This window comes from Vanacampus margaritifer, chromosome 6 (genome assembly GCF_051991255.1).
Source record: "Vanacampus margaritifer isolate UIUO_Vmar chromosome 6, RoL_Vmar_1.0, whole genome shotgun sequence".
NCBI classification, from domain to species: Eukaryota; Metazoa; Chordata; class Actinopteri; order Syngnathiformes; family Syngnathidae; genus Vanacampus; species Vanacampus margaritifer.
The window spans coordinates 21,040,219-21,056,897 of record NC_135437.1 but is presented as its reverse complement, the minus strand read 5'-3'; the positions used below and the strand labels follow the sequence as shown (position 1 = coordinate 21,056,897).

At 40.7% G+C, this 16,679-nt stretch overlaps 3 protein-coding genes across 5 annotated transcripts; 2 read left to right on the top strand and 1 right to left on the bottom strand.

The window, feature by feature from the left end:
* The first annotated feature begins 1,559 nt into the window (after positions 1-1,559).
* LOC144053979 (uncharacterized) lies at positions 1,560-7,627 on the top strand. The gene is made up of 5 exons (XM_077568954.1): positions 1,560-1,914; positions 2,521-3,431; positions 4,461-4,611; positions 5,769-5,929; positions 6,020-7,627. The coding sequence occupies exons 1-5, from the start codon at positions 1,770-1,772 to the stop codon at positions 6,164-6,166; spliced, it is 1,515 nt and encodes a 504-aa protein (XP_077425080.1). The 5' UTR covers positions 1,560-1,769; the 3' UTR covers positions 6,167-7,627.
* Positions 7,628-7,772: 145 nt separating this feature from the next.
* Positions 7,773-10,937, bottom strand: LOC144053186 (uncharacterized). Its single transcript, XM_077567321.1, has 4 exons — positions 10,905-10,937; positions 9,699-9,971; positions 8,538-8,648; positions 7,773-8,044 (listed from the first exon to the last, which is right to left on the bottom strand). Exons 1-4 carry the CDS (start codon positions 10,935-10,937, stop codon positions 8,030-8,032), a joined length of 432 nt encoding a protein of 143 aa, XP_077423447.1. The 3' UTR covers positions 7,773-8,029.
* On the top strand, positions 8,792-15,652 carry edc3 (enhancer of mRNA decapping 3 homolog (S. cerevisiae)). 3 transcript variants are annotated; one of them, XM_077568957.1, is made up of 7 exons: positions 8,792-8,902; positions 12,265-12,430; positions 12,945-13,162; positions 13,245-13,589; positions 13,671-13,824; positions 13,973-14,190; positions 15,112-15,652. In XM_077568957.1, exons 2-7 carry the CDS (start codon positions 12,267-12,269, stop codon positions 15,444-15,446), a joined length of 1,434 nt encoding a protein of 477 aa, XP_077425083.1. In that variant the 5' UTR covers positions 8,792-8,902; positions 12,265-12,266; the 3' UTR covers positions 15,447-15,652. The 3 variants fall into 3 exon arrangements, with proteins under 3 accessions (XP_077425083.1, XP_077425082.1, XP_077425081.1); XM_077568956.1 differs by lacking the exon at positions 8,792-8,902 and adding an exon at positions 9,855-10,621; XM_077568955.1 differs by lacking the exon at positions 8,792-8,902 and adding an exon at positions 11,381-11,880 and having other exon boundaries at positions 15,112-15,651.
* The last annotated feature ends 1,027 nt before the right edge of the window (positions 15,653-16,679 follow it).

Below are 16,679 nucleotides of genomic sequence, written 5' to 3'. Positions count from 1 at the left end.
CCACTGTCTGATGTAGCAAAGAGAAGTTCACTGAGGTCAAAGTACAAATTAAACCTTTTCAGCGCCCAGACAATTTTTAACAAATCACTCGCAAATCCGTGTCGCAATAACAGACTTAACACAAACTGGATGCATTTTAAAGGGTAACCGGGTCAAGGTAAAAGAGTTCAGATTATTTAATCAGTACACGACATGTTATATTTTCTGCTTTCCAAAGCAAGATCCATCCTCATGATAATCAATGCAACAAGGTGCTGCCGGAAGTTACGTTCAAAGATTAAACTGGTGCATGCCTCCAACAGTTAATAAAATAAATGGTTACTTATTGTGCATAGAATAACAGTAAATTTGAAGTACACTATTTGTTCCTTAACTTGCAAATATCGTATTATATTATTGATGGGATTAATGATTCATGGGTGGGTTTTTTTTGTGTGTCATTTCTTTGTTTACACTCCAAGAATTTCAAACTGTTGCTTTATTTGCTTTACTAGTGAGGTGACCTGTTGTGTAATCCTATTCAAGAAAATTTCATCCGGTTATGTTTTAAAATAGGAGTGACCCAACTTTAAAGGTTTTCAAAATATGAGCCACAAGTTAAAGAACAAATGTTAGCTTTTCGCTATCAAACTTAGCACCAACTGACAATAATTAAATTTAAAAAAAGATAGTGATAAGTGACCCCAAAAGGTTTTGTTGCTATAAAACTTCATGTCAACAGACTAAGAAATTGTTATGTTTGATGCACTTTATGAGCAGTGAAAATGGTCAATAATAAGATATAAAAATGTTTGTTGGCTTGGTTTTGTTATGTTAAACATTCTGGGTCAAATTGACCCATTTTAAGAGTGCAAAACTACAAAGTATAAATATTAGAAAGAAATGTCTCATTGACAGACTACAGCCTATTTTCAATTGAATGTTTATTGGAATGCTTTTGGAATGTTAAACAGAGCTCAGGACAAATGGACCCATTTTAAAGTTGAAGATACAAATGAGTAGCCCATTTTTTTTGCTATGAAATTCATCAATTAAAATGGTTCACTTTGACATACAGTATATTCAATTAAAATGGTTACGAATGTTTATTGGAATGCCTTTGGAATATTAAACGTAGCCTGGGTCAAATTGACCCATTTTAAAGTTCAAAGACTACAAATAGCATTTCATAATGAAACTTGTTTAAAAAAAACGGTTATTTAAAATATTTGCAATGAAAGTGATTATGTTTATTGTGATACGTTTTCATCATTAAATCCATGGGTCAAATTGACCCGGGAACATTATTGATGTTCCTGAGAAAACCGACCAAATAGGAGGGTTAATTATGTAATGACATGGAATGAATCAAACTTGCATCTCCGCAGCAAAGATTTCATGGGCGGCGGGGATGAGGTCGCGGGGACAGATTGTGGGATTTATTGTCGGGATAGGCTATTATGCTGCTGGATCGACAGCTGGTATGGTGTCGGCTAGGAAAGAAGCATACAGAGACCATGGGAGGCATTAAGAGATGGAGATCAGCGCCCATAGACCCCACCCTCCGGATCACAATAATACTGACATGCCCACTCCAGACCAAGAACTCACTGTCCTACTTTTATCGGGAGCAACTACCATAATCTTGTTTTTGTGTGCTTTTACTTCCATGGAAGAACCTCTAGCCTTGTACTGCAAAGTATTGGGCTATCCTACTTTTGTGTCAAGATGCTTTGACAGTTGTTGGAATTTGAAGCTGTTGCTTGGCTGTTGGTTTGACGGTGGCCGCCATGCCTTATCACGACGACGAGTATCCGGGCCAGCCTCTGTGGCAGTCTGTGATGCTGTTTTGCTGCAAGGGGATGATCGAGGTCATCATGGTGGTTCTCTTCTTCTGGCTTCTTGTGCAGGTGCTCTTCACCAAACAACTTGAAGGTAAAGCCAGCACGTTTTTAACTCATTCTGCAGGCATTTATTCTGAAGAGGAATAAAAAGTATTTGTCCTCTTTGCGTGTTCCAAAACTTGAAGACAGATTTAATGTAAGAAAAAACACCTTTGCAAAAATGATTTTAATCTAACAGAGATCTCTGGACATCGTGACAGTCTCCAATTCATCACTTAACAGGTGGAATTCAGAGCGCCGAATGTGCCTCTTCCGCGTGTAAAATGGCTTCTTATAGTTAAAACCGACCGCCTCTCTTTCATTTGTAGACAAAACATACTCTCTGGGTACTTTTCCATGAGCGATGGCGAAAACAGAGTCAGGGGTGCGTGTTCGAAACAGATTCTGTTCTCAAGGACCAAATGTGTTTTCCCACAGAGAAGGAACTTCTAGACCAAATAATATGTCCCATCTTAAAGTCAAATTATACTGAGTTCAACACTACTTGCTTTACACGTCTATAAAACCTTTCAACGTGGTTAATACAAAGAATTAAAATGTTAACAATGTATAACAATGGTTAATATATGAAATGAAGTATTAAAAATGTTAATAATATCTAACAATTCCTAAAATCTTTTGTGCTTTCCGTCTACAGTTCACCTTCAAGTTCTGCTTCTGGTTGGGCTGATCACGTTTTGTCTGTGCTTGCTGCTGGGATGTATTCTGTGCTGCTGGCGGAGTCACATTTGTTGTGATGAGGACAAAGACAGAGGGATGTCGGCTGAGCCCGTAGCCTTAGAGCACTCCGCGCCGCCTACGCCGTCATCCGGGCTTCACTACGACGAGCTGGACGGAGATACGATGGACTACCCGTCCACGTTCAACAGCCCCGCCCCTTTTGAGAGTTCCGCATCTGAGCGGAAGGAGCGCTCCAAGACTTTTTTCTCACTGCGCCGCTTCAGCAATCCAGCCCTTTATAAACCCATAGACAGCAGCCATACTTCCCTGCCTTCTTTCCCCAAACTGCTCTCCAAGGCTCTGCAGAGGCGCTGCACTGTGACCGGCGATTGCATATCATACCAGGAGCGCAGCAGCCTCAGCAGACGCTCGCCGAGAACACCCGAGGAACCAATCCCATTGGTTTCATTGGATTACGGCTCCAGCGCCAGCTGCAAACCGTCGATACCGACGACGCCCCACCTCAATTTCACAATCCTCTTCTCCCCAGATAGACGAACCCTCACAATCACAGTCCTCGGCCTCACAGGGTCATCTCACAGGTTGCATGATGTGTCGGTTCAGGCCTGCCTTCCGCCTCTCCACCCCCGTTTCGTACACGCGCCAATCCAGAGCAACCCCAGCCGAGTCCTGGTTTTAAACGTCAACTCTGCGGAGGAGCTCCAAAGGTGCACCCTGAGAATCGCTGTGCACACGCAGGATGCACACAGACCGACAGGCGCCGCGTTGGGTGAGCTGCAGGTTAAATGTGGAGGAAGAGACTGGAATACAAGTCATGAGGTTCACATCACCAGAGAACTCCATTCAAACAAATGGACGTCCAAAAAGGTTGTGTTCAACATATGAATGATGTTGGTTCTTATTGGGTAAAAACCCTATAGTGCAAGTCTTATATCCCCATTTTATGTGTGTTGGTTTGGCATTTGTCAAGTAGCCTATTAATTTTTGTTTGGTAACAGACTCCTTCTTGGTTAACAGTTAAGTCACACTCTAAAAATTGGATTGTTTACAAATTGAATTTTTAACTAACTTAACAAAATAGCTTCAATTGATAACACACAATTGAATTAAGTTAATCCAAAAATGAATATATTGGTCATATTAAATTGGTTCAATAATTTATTTTTAGAATGCAAGAAAAAATGATCTAAAATATGTTCTATGCAGCCCCAATAGTCTAAACACAATAGTCTGATTAATATTGCATTTGAGAAATATGAATGAAGCAATAAAATGCACCTGTTTTTATTTCTCCGAGGGGGCGGCCATTTTGCCACTTGCTGTCGACTAAAAATGACATCACAGTTGCTCAGGTAACTATAATGGCCAATCATAGCTCACCTATCGTCTGAGTTTGGTCACGCGACATTCACACACTGAGCAATGGGCAATGAATGAACAATTCAGCGCCCTAGTTGGATATCAAATAAACAAATTCAATTCCGAACATCCGGGCATTTCTGATATTTCCGCAGAACGCAATGAAAATGCTTCCTATATACAAGGTAAAAACAAACAGCATATTACGTTACATTTACCCCCCTCCTGTTGTAATAGAATGATACGACTTAAGTACTTCAAAGAAAAGGGAGGTAAATTGCGCAGGGATCAAGTGGAAAACACAGCAATTTTAATGGAAGTTACATAGGTTCACACGTCACTTTCACCGGAAGTGCGTGACATGTAGCCCATCATCCACACAAATCAAATTACAATGCTTTTCAATGAGCGGAGAGCTTCCTTTCACCCGAGTTGAGCGCCATTTTGATTTATGACGTAAGCTCGGAATTGTCAATAACCAGTAAAACTCATTAAACATTTCCTTCTCCTCTCTCTGAACTTGTGCCCTTACTGCAGATGTGCCCGGATGTACAGATGCGCAAGGAGCTTAGCTGTCCTCCACAGATCTTCATTCTGCTGCACTATAACCCTCACACGCATCGGATCAAGGTGGCCGTGCTGAGGGCCGACAACCTCGAGAACCTCGCTCACACATCCACTGCACCAGGTAGAATCTGTCTGGCCGCTTGAACTTGTCACCCCGTGTCCTCCTGACATCATGCATTGGGATGTTATGTAAGCTGCAGGGACGGGGATCGCCTTGCAGTGGGGAGAGGTAAAATATTTCCCTTTTGCTTTTAATGATAAGGGGATTAGGCGATGTTTTATACGGGATCTGAATGAAATGGGAGATCATCCCCTTTTTAAATGACATTGTGGTTTAATCTGTTAGTAATCACAATCCTCATACCAAAGTGTTCCAGTCTCCAGCGTACCTCTAATCTTTATTTGCATTAGCACGTCTGGGCATTATGTTCACGGCAGTGGGCAGCCATTATCATCTCAATTTCATGTGCAGGACGCCACGTAATTCTGATTAGATGGAGGTCAAATATCTCATGGATATATTTACACAACAAAACAGAATGCTGTGTACAACTGTAGTTTGTATACCATTTTAACTAGCGAGATAAGCATGAGGAGAGTGTTCTTGATCCTCCACAGCGATATGGAAGCTTATCATGTCGCATGCAAAATCCATGAGTGAGCAGCTATCTATGACTTCATAGCTAAGTAATAAGCTTAAGTTGGATCAACTCAATCATCTTGTCATAGAAATGCGTGCAACAAATTAACATCAAAATATGAAGTTATTATTATTAAGTTTTAAGTCTCCAAGTATCGGGCTGATACCAGGCCTTATTTCAAGGTATGAGTACTCACGACAGTGGCTGACACCAGTATCGGCTGCCCTCTTGTGGCTGTTTTATAATCAGGACATAGAAATTAGAAGAATGGAAAATTATGATATCATTAATTTCATGCAATTTCTAGGGAAAATGCTTTATTTGGTTATATAGAGCTTTGTTTAAAATGATCTGTCATTGTTTTTATAGGGGCAATTTTATTTTTTGGAAGTACTAGTGGTATCAGTAATTGGTATCGGTATCAGTCTGGAAAAAAAAGTGGTATCAAACACACCTAATTAAAACTGTAATGCTTGAATAAATTTATAATATAAAAAAAAGTCAATATTTTATTTGTGGGGATTTACGAAACAAATGCAAGCAAATTTATTGAAGTCTGTCGATACAACCACCAAAAGTGAGAAAGTCTGGTATCTTTATTCTTCCCAAATCGTTGACAATCTGCGTTTTTGTACAGATTACCAGGTGGTGATCAAGTTACATCACGAGGGGCTCTCGATCAGCAGCAGAGAAACAAAAGGGGCCTCGTTTGCTGTGTGGAACTCCTACTTCCTGTTTGATCTCCCTCCAGGAGACATCAGTCAATTACCCCTCATGTTGGAGTTTATAATCATGCAGGTACCATTCCTTTCTGACACGATGATCTTTTATCGGTCTTTTGTATTTGAACTGGCCGCTGAAGGGATTTCCTCCTCTCCCACATGACAGAGTCACGCGCGGTCACAATGTAAAGTCCTCGGTCGAATCCTCATCGGTGCTGAGGCTGCGGATGCGGGACGTGATCATTGGAGGGACACATGCAGCCTGCAAGGGGAGCAGTCGCGCTGGCACGCTGTTCAGCCACAACCTTCCTAGAAACATATCAGACTGGACAACACGTACTATATGATCTCCAATCAACATACCACCTTCTAATAGGTCACTTTTGCCATCAAGTGCCCACAACGCCTTATTATGATGTCTCAACATGTGTGTTGCTCATGTTAAAGGTACATTCAATGATCCCTAGCGCCATCTAGTGGTGAACTAATAATTCATTTATTTTAAAAACTGACTGTATATGTCAAAAATATGCAAAAAAATATGTTGTATCGCATAAATGTTTATTTTTATAATCTTAGGTCTGGTAATCACTAGTTATATTACATGGCTGTAGTCTTACTTTACTAGAGCGGCCATGTTTCGCCGCCATCTTCCTGCTACGGACAACTTCGCAAATGTGGTTAGCCCGGGTGGTGCTTTCATCGAGTGTCGGAGCCAATGGGTCGACCGCAGCTTACCTTCCTCGGCTAGGGCCTGCAGGTGGTCGACACTAACTCCTGTGATTCGGGCCCGTCACTTGTCACTTTCTGCTATTCCCTCGCTTGCTTTTACTAGGTTTTTAAAAATATATATATATTTTTTTTACTACCTCCTCCCGCTAGCCGCTCGTTAGCCACTTCAGCCTATGGCTCCGACTAACTCCCGCTAGCCGCTCTTGTTAGCTGCTCCGGCTAATTCCGGATCACTCGGTCTTTCAAAACGGCTGCCAAGTCGCCATCGCTCGCCGAGATGCTCGTTTGCTCACACAAAATAAGAATGGGTCTCTCTGAGCCGCCATAGTGTGTGCGCTCCTGCGTGCTTCTAATGTTATCCGTTGACCACTAGATGGCGCTAGGGATCACTGAAAGTCCTTTTAAAGTACAACAAATGCAATAACAACAAACATGGCTTTTCTAATGTTTTTTTTAATGCATGTCTAAAGTAACCACATGACTGCAGAAAATGAATTAAATCTAAAAATAACTTCAAACAGAAAAGGCAAATTCATTTTTTGTGTCTTTTTACATCATCTCACGTAATAAGTGCTAACTTCTTTAGCTGTGGGATGCTGTTCAGGAGATTATATATATCAAAAGACAATACACCCCTGTTCAAATGTTTTCGCAATATAAAAAAAAACAACCTGACATCAAGATATACCATTTCAAAACTCTAAAACTCTGAACTAAAACCTGTGCAAATGAATTTGGTTGCGCCAGTGTGAACATTTTACATTTTTGACATAGCTGTGTTTAGCATTATCCAACCACATTCAAATTTATGTTAAATAAAAGCCAGCACACACCTGCCACCTTTTAAATATGCCCCTCTGATATAATTACCCCAGATAAATTTGACGAAATGTCAGTAAAAGCCTACTAGAACATCTGAAATGTAATTGGGGTTAATCAGACACACTTAACATGGCGCTGTTTTTCAAGAATTTGAATGTTCAGCCACATTGCCGTTAAAACTTGCTTATTTGGGCTTGCCCTCTTGAAAAGATGAAAACAAAAATCAATCGAATTGTGCATGTTATTGATCACATTATTGATTGTAAAACTTTTGAAATGATTTATCTTTGTCTCATTTTTTCAGTATCACCAAAACCTGACTTTTGAACAGCAGTGTGTAGATGTTTTCATTATATCCATTGCATTTCAAAGTGAAAGCAAACTGTAGTACGTTTTACCCTTAAATTAATCTTTCATTATTCAAATGTTTAATGGCAAACCCCTCAAATTGGTTTTGTGGGATTATCCCGACTAAAAGGCCATTTTGTAGCGCTACGCCTGTATTTTTTGAATTATAAATAATCAACCACATTGGAGCTCATTCTCGTTCGTCTTCTTCAGTAGTGCAGACATTTACACGTTGAGTCAGGAAAACGCCATCTGGTTTGAGAGACGCTGGCCTTCAGTGATGCAGGTTCTGTATAATAATAGTAGAAAAATAAAATACGGATTCAGTTAAGTGTGCAGCACATAAAAGTTAAACTAACTGATAGTGTTTAGGCCAGCAGAGAAGCAATGCTATGCCTGCATCGACGTGTTCCAGCAGTTTATTCAGGAGAGAGTGGGTCATGTGTGAGATTATAAAATGAGTGTGTTAATGCAGACACCCCTGAAAATTTACTGTACGCCTGGTTGATTAATGCAGGGATTAGTGCACATATGTGTGAGCATAATGGATGAGCGGTGGCTAGTATCATCTGTGTGCTGCGATTATGCCATTAACGATATTAATTTGCATCCGTTACAGATGCTAACACCAAATTGATTAAATATCCTCGCTTGCGGTCAGTTAAGGTGAATAACCACAATGTGGAGTAGGCAGGATTTCCACTGTTAATATTGTTGTCTTTCGGTTCGGACTGGTCACATGATGACATCACATCCATACAGTGAAAAGTGACATTTAAAACCTTGTTCAGGAGGTTTGTGCCAACAGGTGCATTTTCTGCATTTTCTTCATCCTCCTCATAGACTGGCATCAAGACTGAGCCCTGATGCAGGCTCCGCCTGTCAACTACAAGCTGAAAGGAAAAATACACAGGTTGTAAAATGATCCCACGGGCGAGTTTTAACACTGTACTCTGAAATTAATGGCCATTCAGTGATCCCTAGCGCCATCTAGTGGTCAAATCATTGCATTAGAAGCAGGCAGGATATGCATACTACGGTGGCTCAAATAGACCACATTTCGCAAGCCTACCACCAATTGTTATTTTGCATGAGCAAACGAGCATCTCCGCAAGTGACGGCGACTTGGCAGCCGTTGTGAAGCCCGGTGAGCGACGCCGAAAGACCGAGCGAGCCGGACATAGCCTGAGTTGCTAACAAGAGCGGTCAGCGGGAGTTAGTCGGAGTCATAAGATGGAGTGGCTAACAAGAGCGGCTAGCGGGAGGAGCTAGTTAAAAAAAACAAACCTGAATTGAATCTGAATCACAGGAGTTTAGTGACTGGATTCCTTGTTGCTGACTCGCTAATAGCGGTCACTTTTCCGCATGCATTACGCTTCCATAGAAACTTATCTGTCAGCTTATTAAAATCATGCCGACCAATTGACATGTTCATGTACTTACTACCTTAATTGAGCCACTAAGTGATATAAATGAAGGTACGTTGGAGGTATGCGGCAAAGTGTCTGCTATTAGCGAGTCTGCAACAAGTCACTTGGAGTTCAGAGGTAAAAAACAAAACAAAACATTACTCCAAAAAACAGAGCACCAGCCTCTGTTTTTCTGAGTATTGTTTTTCTTTCTTTTTTTTTTAACCCCCCCTGCTGTTTTTTATGAATAATGTATTTTTTTCCTGTTTTTTTTTCTGAGTAATTTTTCCTCCGGTTTTTCTGAATACTCTTTTACCTCCTTTTTTGGGATTTTTTTTATGACAGAAAAAAAATATTAAGTAAAACAGAAAAATTACACACAAAAAACAAATCATCCCAAAAAATTAGTCATAAATCCAGAGCCTTTTTCTTTTTCAATTGAATGCAATACACTTCCGTAGTTCTCTTATTATTTGATTCTTTTAATTAGCCAATGAAAGAAAATACTCCTAACTCAATGAAACAGGATCTTACATTAGTCTTCTTGAGGTCATCCAGTTCCTTGAACGCAGATTGCAGAGTCACAGCCACATGTTGCCATTTCTGCTTCCAGTGCAAGGCTTCGGCTTTGACCTCCTCAATGTTCCGGACCCTCTGTGCGTCTTGTCTTTGGTGTTCTTCCTTCTGTGTTTGCAGTTTCTTCTTCAATTCAGACACGTCAGTCTCTAAACACAAATGCTGATGCAGCAGCCTCTGCTTGTCTACTTCTTCAGCTTCTTGTGAGTTCCTGCCGACAGCAAAGGCAGACTATTGAATCAAGTGAAAGACACAAAAACCTGTGATGTCTTCCTCTCGACTTGCCCACCTTAGCAGTTGCCCGTTTTGTGTCATTTGCTCCTCTTGCACAGACTCGCGTACTTGACTTACTTGCTCTTCCTTTAATTCAACAATGGATAATTCAGATAATACAACAATAACAAATAAAGATATCAAGGTGTACCCATTATTGCTTAAAAAAAATGACCTCTGTGAGTGTCTGTGTGCCCGTCTCCATCTGGATGGTGACATGTTTGTTGTTGCAAGAAACAAGCGGATGTAAACTTTTTAAGCCTTGATGGGTGCTCTCAAATCTTTTCTGCAAATCACATTTCTCCTGTTATAGACACATTCAAAATAAAGGTCAGAGTTTGCACATATGGCTGGTGTCGGGACTCGGGATGGAACCCGTATGATTTCACGTTTTTGTTTTACTAAGACTTTGATACTCGTGTTTAACACGTTTATTTGCAACATAGCCAAACCTTACATACTTGTTTGTCTTCTCTCTGTGATCTGAGAATTTTCTCAGAAGAGACAAGAGACAGCAAGTCCAGGTCACGCGCCCCGTGGAGCCAGTCTAGCAGCTCCACTGGTCTAAAGGTTCTGTGGTCTCGGGCGGTCAACATTTCACACCCCAGGTAGGATCGTGAAGAATCTTCAGGTGTGAGATGTGATAGAGGCAGCCTCATGCTTGGGCCAGATATGACGGAACACAACCAATAAATCGTAGACATACAGTATATGATCAAACTGATGAAAAAAAATGATATATGAATGTATTCCCATCACCTTGAGCTGAATTTGGGTCGCAATTTAAGCTGGTGGACAGGTATCGTACCACTCCATTCTGATGACTACAGTTACATTTTTCAGTGTGTTCTACCAGAAGAAAAGAAATGAGCATATAATAAAGGTTCATACCTGGGCTTTGAAGCGAGATTTGGTGTCCCACATGTTGAAGTCCAAGAGACGAAACAGACATGAACGTGCTTGTGTCTTTGTCACGTCTCTTCACAGTAAAGGGGAGCGGTTAAAGTACTCCGCTCAGCATCTGGGATTGGTTTTCTCATGAAGGTGACATTTTGAAGCATAGGATTATTTGAGGCTTGGGTGTCTCACTTTTTCCAGTGGTACATGCTGAATACACATACTGTAGCTTCCGAATATTTCCCTGTAGTGTATGTTGTTTGTTTTTATGCAGCATGGTAAGGAAAAAATGAAAATGTAAAAATCTTTTACAATGTCCTCTTCGCTGCTTTCTTTTTTTATAGTGGTTGAATGTTACACGTGTTTCATTTCTGACCTTTCAGAGATTTTTTTAAGCACTGCTCACTTTATTTGTATTCTCATAATTATTCAAATAACCTCTGATTGTGATCTAGTAATCTAGTAAAGCATTCAGTTATCTTAATTTTGATCAAATACAATATAAATATGGTTATTGGGTGGAATAGTCTGGTATGGTATGAGCCATGAAACTCCAGTGCCAAATCGGAACTCGAGTCCGGCCCTGATTATTGTGCAATTAATTAGTTTTAAAAATCACTTGACGACACTGTTTTCATTTTATTACTTAATGAGATAAACAAATGGGAAAAACGGCAAATGAAACATAACATTTAATTTAAAAAAATATGATAATTTGAATGCCCATCGCATTTGTACAATTTGAACACACAAAAAAGAAACAATAGCGGGTTTTAAAAGTCACAATCACCTCAATGGTGATGAAAATCAGCTTGATACAATGTATCTTAATTTGGTAATATGTAGAGCAAATTTTAAAGATTTTATTTTGAAATTGTATATGATCCTCTTCCCGGAAGCCAGACGCAGTCATCCATTCCAAATCCATGCTAGCGGCATCCTTAGCGAACCATTGAACTAGCACAGCACAGTAAGTTAACAGTTTTAAAAGTCATTCAGTTGAAGCCCTTAACCTTGGTGTTTATTCGTGTGATTTCTTGACAAGGAATGCGTTCGGGTACATTTAAAAGAAAGTTTCCCACTTAACCGTCTGGTTCGGTCTCGGGAGGCACTGCGCCGCCGCACTAATGAGCAAAATACTAGCTGGAGCTAACGTTAGCCGCTAGCAGTGTAGCTGTTTGTAAAAAAAAGAACACACTGTTTCACGTGTTTCCGTGTAGGTTAGGACATTATTAACCATCTATTTGTTTCTATGAAATTCCACGTGTTGAATTGCATTGTCTGGTAACGCTGGTGTAGCTTTATTGTTCGTTGTGTCATTTAAAAAAAAGGCGTTAAATGTAAATTTTAACAGGCATGGCTGCGGATTGGCTGGGTAGTTTGGTGTCAATCAACTGTGGACCAACACTGGGAGTGTATCAGGGAGAGGTGTCATCAGTGGACCAGTCCTGTCAAACCATCTCGCTCAGACAACCTTTCCACAATGGAGTCAAGTGCCCAGTGCCAGAGGTCACATTCAGGTAAAGCTTGTGAGGACTAAAAACATTAGGTGTCATCTAGGAATGTGTGTAAATTTTTAAACTAGGCCAGATTTAGTTGACCGATCTATTAAAGATGATTCCAGTGACACAAGTATAACTTTCCGGTGACAGTAAGCTATGCCTCTTTAATTAAAACCGGTGTAGTTGAAATTTTAGTGTGACCGTTATTGTCGAATGTAAGATTTTAACTTTTTTAAAATCTTTTTCCAAATAGCAAAAGGATGGTATCGTTGGAAAGCCTGTTAACCGGGAAAAACAGACAACAAATAATAATGAATATTAAATTGAGATTTTCAACACAAAATTATCTGAAAGCCTCCTTTCAGTAAAGTCATTTAATGTACAAAATACAAATTTAACAATGTTTAAAGTACAGCAGGTAAGGCTATATAGTGTAATACCTCATTGGTGTACAACATTTTTAGATAGGTACGATGCATAAATTAAGCACCAAAAATTATCAAACCCTTCATGAGTTATCTTTCTGTTGCAGTGCCATTGACATAAAGGACCTCAAGATCTTAGATATCAGAAATGGAAATACTCAGAACAGCTCTTCAATCTCCAATAATGCAAGCAGTGCCCCAGTTGCAGTACCAAAAGGTGATCCTCGGACCATAGAGAGAGTCAACTCTCCGCAACACTGCTCCAAAAGTTATGGAGACCGTCATTTGGATGTCCCCAAGAGTTTCAGGCGGAGACACAACTCCTGTAAATTTGGACTCCAAAATTCTATAACTTGTTTGTTGGTTGATGCTCTTAAAATAAGATCTATATATGCTCACCGTCGCAGGGTCATCAAGCAGTCGAGGTGCAAACCAGGCCACCCCCAAAAAGAACGGAGTGAAAAACGGTAGCAGCCAGATGAAGCAAAGGGACGATGAGTGCTTCGGGGACGGCATGGACGACGGCCTGGACACGGACTTCGATTTTGAGGGAAACTTGGCCCTTTTTGACAAAGCGGCCGTTTTTTCAGAAATTGACACGTCAGAGCGTCGGAACGGGGCCAGGTCACGTGGTACACCTCACGAGCAGACCCCCTCGCGGTACCGTCATGACGAGAACATTATTGAAGGCAAACCTATAGTGTACAGACAGATAACAGTACCACAACCTGGGGCCAAAGAATACTGCACTGGTATGCTTTTTCACAATACCACGGAATGAAAGAATGTGGGAAAATAGGCTATTCAAATTCTTGCTTTTTGTTTCCATGTAGACTCTGGACTGGTTGTACCCAGTATAGCTTATGAGCTGCACAAGCGTCTGCTGTCTGTCGCAGAGCGCTATGGCCTGACGTTAGAGCGTCGACTTGAGATGACTGGAGTGTGTGCGAGTCAGATGGCACTCACACTGCTTGGTGGACCCAACAGGTAAGCAGAATGGAACGCTAAATGGCGAGAAGGTTGCTTGCGTTTGTGTTTTGTAGAGGGGATTAAGAGAAGTCGTTTGGCCTGGTCACACGCAGACAACGCAGAAACACAGGCAGTACAATCTTGGATGCCATTTCTGTTCTTTCAGGTTCACGCCAAAGAATCTCCACCAGCGTCCAACCGTGGCGCTGCTGTGTGGTCCGCATGTGCAGGGGGCGCAGGGAATCAGCTGCGGTCGTCACCTGGCCAATCACGAAGTTGAGGTGGTCCTGTTCCTTCCCAACTTTGTCAAGATGCTCGAGTCGGTCACCAGCGAGCTTACTCTCTTCAGTAAGACTGGCGGCAAGTTAGTGTCAAATATCAAAGGTGAGATTCCCCCCCACACCCCATACTTTATTAGAGCTCGCTAGGGCTGGGTATCGATTTGATTTCAGTTCGATCCGATTTATATAAAAAAATAAAATAAAATAAATCCCTATTCGATTCACTTCAATCTGAAATTGATTAATTATGGAACATCAATTTTTCTTGAATAACAAGGACATGATAAAATACAATAAAAAAGCTCCACATACATTAAATTCCAAATTAAATTTTGCAGAGCCAGTAATTGGTTAAATGATTTATTTACTAATGAAAATAGCACGTTATAATCATTGAAGTGTTGGATGAGATGACAATGTTTTCATAATTCTAAGTCAGTAATCGTAAATTGAAATTAAAAAGATTGTCATAAAGTGTAATAAGTCAGGTCTTTCATAAATGTAAGAAAATACTTTTAAATTCACGTAAACAGTAACATTTCAAGAAAACAATAAACTATAGGGGGAAAAAATACCAATAAAATTCTATTTTATTGTTAATTTATGAGAAAAAAGGTATTAAAATAATCGATTCATGGTTTTATGAATCGATATCGCGCTCGAAAAGGAAAATTGATTTGATATCAATAATTCGATTTATTTTTATTTTTAGCCCAGCCCTATGGTTTACACTTTTTTTTGGTAAGTAGGACTATCACTATTGAAACTTTAGATTGATCCTATCGTTTATCCCATCAAACTGCAGTATCAACTTTCCACCAATAGAGGGTGCTACTCAACTGTGACATGGTCATGAAGACGCATCTGGAAATGTCTGTATGGATGCCTTAACATGGTGCAAACATTTTTCCGCCTACTTTTGTGGTCGACTAATCAGTCTGAGTCAATGTCCCTCCTCCAGCTCTAATTAGAATGCTTCAAAAAGTTGTTAGATGCCATCATATCTTGTTGTCTGATTACACAGACCTGCCAGACACCCCCGTGGATCTCATCATCAACTGCCTGGACTGCCATGAAAACACATTCCTGATGGATCAGCCTTGGTACCGAGCGGCTGCAGACTGGGCGAACCAGAACCGGGCGCCGGTGCTTAGCTTGGATCCTCCCGTTAGTGGGCAGGGAGAGGCAGTGGAGGCCAAGTGGTCCCTCTCCCTTTGTCTCCCCCTCCCCCTAGCAGAGGCGGCTGGCAGGGTTTACCTGTGCGACATCGGCATCCCCCGCCAGGTGTTCCAGGAAGTGGGTATCAAGTACCTTTCTCCTTTTGGGTGCAAATTTGTCATCCCACTGCACTCGGCATAACGGCACGGATCACTTCTTGAAGCTTTAACCTTCCTGGACGTTTTGAGAGATTTTTTTTTCCTGCGGTTTAAATGTTGCGCAGTTTATTCATAGTTGCTGACTTTTCAACGTGTGAATGTTGACCTCACACTCATTCTGGAGGACCATTGTTTATATAGTGCAGGGGTGGCCAAGTTCGGTCCTCGAGAGCCACTATCCAGCCTGTTTTCCATGTTTCTCTCCACTAACACACCTGATTCATGATCAGGATCGTTGTCAGGCTTCTGCAAAGCTTGCTGATGAGCTGATCATTAGAATCAGCTGCGTTGAAGGAGGAAGACATGGAAAACAGGCTGGATAGTGGCTCTCGAGGACCGAACTTGGCCACCCCTGATATAGTGGGTTAGTTGCTCAAGGCTTACATGTTTGTGGATTTAATTTCAATTAAAGATTGCTATGATAAAAATATTAACACTTTCAGAACCTGCAGTAATGATGTAGATGCAATTGTATCTATGTAATTTGAAAGAAAAGCTTATTTAATATTCAACTTTCATCATTTATACAGTGAAGTGTTATATTTTGTTGGACAATCTTGAACGTTGTTATATAAATGTCATCCAAAGCCATCGGGTAATTGAACAATATTTCTCACCTGTTGGTCAAAGAACTACGTTTAGTGAAACTGGCAGCTACTGACTTACAAGGATGATCATCTCCGTGAGCGTTTCATTTTCCATGCTGAGGTGGACTGTGATGCAAAGGGCTTCAATTTCATTTATTTTCCTTTCCGTTTATTTTTTCCAGGTCACTCGTGAGAGAATGTTCCGGACGCTTTTTTGGCATAACAAATGTAAAAGATTTCTTGACGAGTTGGATTTATGGATGAAAGATGATGCAACCCACTTGTGTTGCTTTTCCCGTGTTACTAACAGTTATCTTGAAGTCAGAGCTGAGCAAAATGCTGTGAAATAGAATTCAGGTTTGAAGAGTACACCTCACTGGTTTATGTTGTGCTTGAGGCCTTTGTCAGAGGAATAATCTGTATTGGGATCATTTATATTCATTTGTGTAGGACTCGGTTTGTTCCACTTTTTCAGTTACATCAATATATAATTTGACTTCATTTTCATTTAGGTATTACCTGAGTGTAAATGAGGATTAAGAAGCACTTGCACCATATTTGCATCAGCATGATGTCATTTCCCCCTCAACATTCCAACCCTGATGTCAACCAGCGTTAATTGTGAATGA

What these genes read in the sequence shown, in the direction of transcription:
- edc3 (XM_077568957.1), top strand. Translation starts at nt 12,267, where the DNA reads ATGGCTGCGGATTGGCTGGGTAGTTTGGTGTCAATCAACTGTGGACCA. An exon ending in GTGCCAGAGGTCACATTCAG is followed by an intron (nt 12,431 to 12,944) that starts GTAAAGCTTGTG and finishes TTTCTGTTGCAG; the next exon opens with TGCCATTGACATAAAGGACC. An exon ending in GGCCAAAGAATACTGCACTG is followed by an intron (nt 13,590 to 13,670) that starts GTATGCTTTTTC and finishes GTTTCCATGTAG; the next exon opens with ACTCTGGACTGGTTGTACCC.
- LOC144053186 (XM_077567321.1), bottom strand. Translation starts at nt 10,937, where the DNA reads ATGTGGGACACCAAATCTCGCTTCAAAGCCCAG. An exon ending in AATCTCGCTTCAAAGCCCAG is followed by an intron (nt 9,972 to 10,904) that starts GTATGAACCTTT and finishes TTGATTCAATAG; the next exon opens with TCTGCCTTTGCTGTCGGCAG. An exon ending in ATGACCTCAAGAAGACTAAT is followed by an intron (nt 8,649 to 9,698) that starts GTAAGATCCTGT and finishes TTTTCCTTTCAG; the next exon opens with CTTGTAGTTGACAGGCGGAG.
- LOC144053979 (XM_077568954.1), top strand. Translation starts at nt 1,770, where the DNA reads ATGCCTTATCACGACGACGAGTATCCGGGCCAGCCTCTGTGGCAGTCT. An exon ending in TCACACATCCACTGCACCAG is followed by an intron (nt 4,612 to 5,768) that starts GTAGAATCTGTC and finishes GTTTTTGTACAG; the next exon opens with ATTACCAGGTGGTGATCAAG. An exon ending in TGGAGTTTATAATCATGCAG is followed by an intron (nt 5,930 to 6,019) that starts GTACCATTCCTT and finishes CCCACATGACAG; the next exon opens with AGTCACGCGCGGTCACAATG.